We start from the raw sequence: 3,071 nt of genomic DNA, 5'->3' as shown, positions 1-3,071 counted from the left end.
TCGTCTTCGGTTGGGTAAGTGAATGCTTTGATTATTTAATTATTTTCTATCATAATTTTATATCTAATATCCACAGTTTGTAAAATATGTCCATGTCTACCATAATAACTTAGACTGTGGTTATGCAGTAAATTGCTTAGTTAAACAGATCAGTGTGGTCACTATACTTATGATAGTATATTGTGACACATTAAAATAGAAGTTAAATAAAAGATAAAGTTAACCGTTAAAGAAGTTAAAATAAAATTAAGATAGATTAAGATACACACACACACACACACACGCGTCTGGTGCACTATCCTTGTGGGGACTCTCCATAGGCGTAATGGTTTTTATACTGTCAAAACTGTATTTTCTATCGGCCTACACCTAAACATACCCCTCACAGAAAACTTTCTGCATTTTTACAATCTAAAAAAAAAATCATTCTGTATTATTTATAAGCTTTTGTACCCATGGGGACCTCAATTTAGGTCCCCACGGTGACACAAGTCCCCATGAATTGGTGTGTATTCAGGTTTGAGAGAGAGAGAGAGAGAGAGAGACTTCTCTGAATATCTTCTATTAAGTTCTACAGAAATTCATAGAGTTTGAGAATGACATGAGGCTGAGTAAAAGATGACAGAAATGTCATTTTTGGGTGAACTATCCCTTTAAGAATGTTTTTTTGTTTCTGTATACTCAACACTAAGTTTGTTGTGAATTAGAATGGTTATTATATGGTTTGCTATGAGTACAACTTAAAGTGTATTTTAAAGTATGCATAATGTTATGTAATATGTCACAACAGTATTATTATTATTATTATTATTATTTGATTACTAATATGGTAATGCTTGCATTTGGAAATTATAATTTCTAACACAGTCAGACTTTGTCAGCTGCTTATCCAAAGATGAGAGATCTGAGACATTTGACTAGGAGATGAGAATATAGCCTACCACTTGTTTTTGTATTGTCCATAAATACCATACAATTATTATTATTATTAATTAATTTTTTATTTTATTTATTTTTATTTTCTTTTAGCTCAGATTGCAATCCCTGTATATCTGGTTAATCTACTCAGATTCCAATAATATTTCAGTATGTTTTTTTTTTCTTTATTATTATTATTATTTATAGCATGTAACAATATATTGTTACTTATTCTCAATATTTAAATAAATCAAAATATGGTGGTAAGTAAACTGGATTATTTTGTGCCCAGATCAGTTTCTCTCTCTTTCTCAGCACTTTAAAATACCAGCAAACAAAAATGACCAGGAACACAAATTAACACACTTTTCTGATTTTATATATATATAATTTTTTTTTTTTTTTTTTCTGTTTGGGTATGTGGAGGTGTTTATAACCTACTCTATTATGAACATTTATGGGAGTTAGCTAAATCTGACAACATTTTATTTGGGGAAATGTTTATAAATAGATAAAATAACGTTTAAATTATAAAAAAAAAAATGCAGAGAGTTAGGAGTAGGTTTTGGGTTAGTCTGTAATTTAGCTACAACTGAAAACAACAGATCTATGGTAAGTCTCTAATAAATGTAAACTAGTTAAACATAGGTGAGACAGAGACCAAGAAATTAGTATTGATATCAATAAAAAAATAAACATCAAATAAAAGGAATCTGGCCAATTTATCATACAGACGGATACAGTTTTGCTCTTTCTGTTGACACAGTCCCACGTGCTCATGAAGAGTGATGCAACTGGCTTGTCTGACAGCAGAGCTGGCCTATCAGGACGCATGGTGCATTCATGAAGTACAGCGATTGGCTGAGACTCAAGCACTGCTCGACAGTGATTCGTCAAAGCCTTTTACTCCACTTCAGGAAACGTCCACAGACAACGTGAACACAATAAACAAACCTGATTAAAGCAAAATATACAGTGCACCAGCTCTTCGAAAGACAATATTTCAGGTACGTTTGTTAGGTAGCTTTTAAACATTTAGTTTACTGCATTTATCTCGTTGACTCTGCTGCGTTACTGCTTTCTAATCCAATCAGGAAATAAAGTATACAGCAAGCAGACTCCGTCCTGATATCACCTCAGCTTATCTGTGAAGTGCCTTCAGACGGATTGTTAGCTTGTGTGTTTAGTGTGCTGGTGAATGCTGATCGGTGTGGTTGTTCACAGGTCAACATGAGCGTTGGGTTCATCGGAGCAGGTCAGCTGGCTCATGCTCTGGTGAAGGGCTTCATGGCAGCAGGTACAGCAGCCACTAGAGGAGCCAAAACACTACAACGGGTGAACACTGAACAGCCCAAATCATCTCAAACAAAACAAGACGTTACTGTATGAAATACACATAAAACATTTTTTTTCAAAAATGAGACTTGCAACTGCTAATTGTCAGAACATTTCGTCAAAAAGCTGTTTATTTACCAACATATGTAATGAAACATCAGGCATGTGAATGAAAACACTCTTGCTTTTGCCCTGTTAATGATAAAACTGCCAATAAAAGGCCAAGGAAAAAATATTTTCAAAAATCCTTCTTACAAGCAATATCATTAAAAAAAGGAGTAAACTGATGTTTATTAAATGCACATGCATATATTAATGGTCACTTTAAGAAAACACCTTTGAAAGAAGCTAAATATTGCTAATGATAATTAGAAAAAAGTTATATAAAATTATTAATAATAATAATTGCACGAATCAATCAATCTATCTCTATCTATCTATCTATCTATCTATCTATCTAATATATAAAGGTCACACTTTAGTTTGGGGAACAATTCTCACTGTTGATTAACTATTAACCACAACTTTTTTTCCTCAATAAACTCCTAATTTGCTGCTTATTAATAGTTAGTAATAGTAAGGTAGTTGTTAAGTTTAGGTATTGGGCAGGATTAAGGGATAGGATTCATCTAAAATATGGTAATGCTGAATAAGCAATGGATATGTGCTCTAAAACAATATATATATATATATATATATATATATATACAGTATCTCACAGAAGTGAGTACACCCCTCACATTTTTGTAAATATTTTATTATATCTTTTCATGTGACAACACTGAAGAAATGACACTTTGCTACAATGTAAAGTAGTG

General features: G+C 32.3%; 1 protein-coding gene across 1 annotated transcript in view; it reads left to right on the top strand.

Annotated features, from left to right (window-relative positions):
• Nucleotides 1-1,807: 1,807 nt before the first annotated feature.
• Nucleotides 1,808-3,071, top strand: part of LOC107671247 (pyrroline-5-carboxylate reductase 1, mitochondrial-like) — an 8,478-nt gene continuing 7,214 nt past the window's right edge. Inside the window, exons 1-2 of the mRNA XM_016464144.1 lie at nucleotides 1,808-1,925; nucleotides 2,143-2,215. Coding sequence (XP_016319630.1) covers nucleotides 2,149-2,215 — 67 coding nt within the window. The 5' untranslated portion in view covers nucleotides 1,808-1,925; nucleotides 2,143-2,148. The remainder of the gene's footprint in view (nucleotides 1,926-2,142; nucleotides 2,216-3,071) is intronic.

This window comes from Sinocyclocheilus anshuiensis, unplaced genomic scaffold (genome assembly GCF_001515605.1).
Source record: "Sinocyclocheilus anshuiensis isolate Anshui unplaced genomic scaffold, SAMN03320099.WGS_v1.1 scaffold2670, whole genome shotgun sequence".
Lineage (NCBI taxonomy): Eukaryota > Metazoa > Chordata > Actinopteri > Cypriniformes > Cyprinidae > Sinocyclocheilus > Sinocyclocheilus anshuiensis.
Note: the sequence above shows the minus strand (reverse complement) of the source record. Positions and strands in the feature narration are given on the sequence as shown.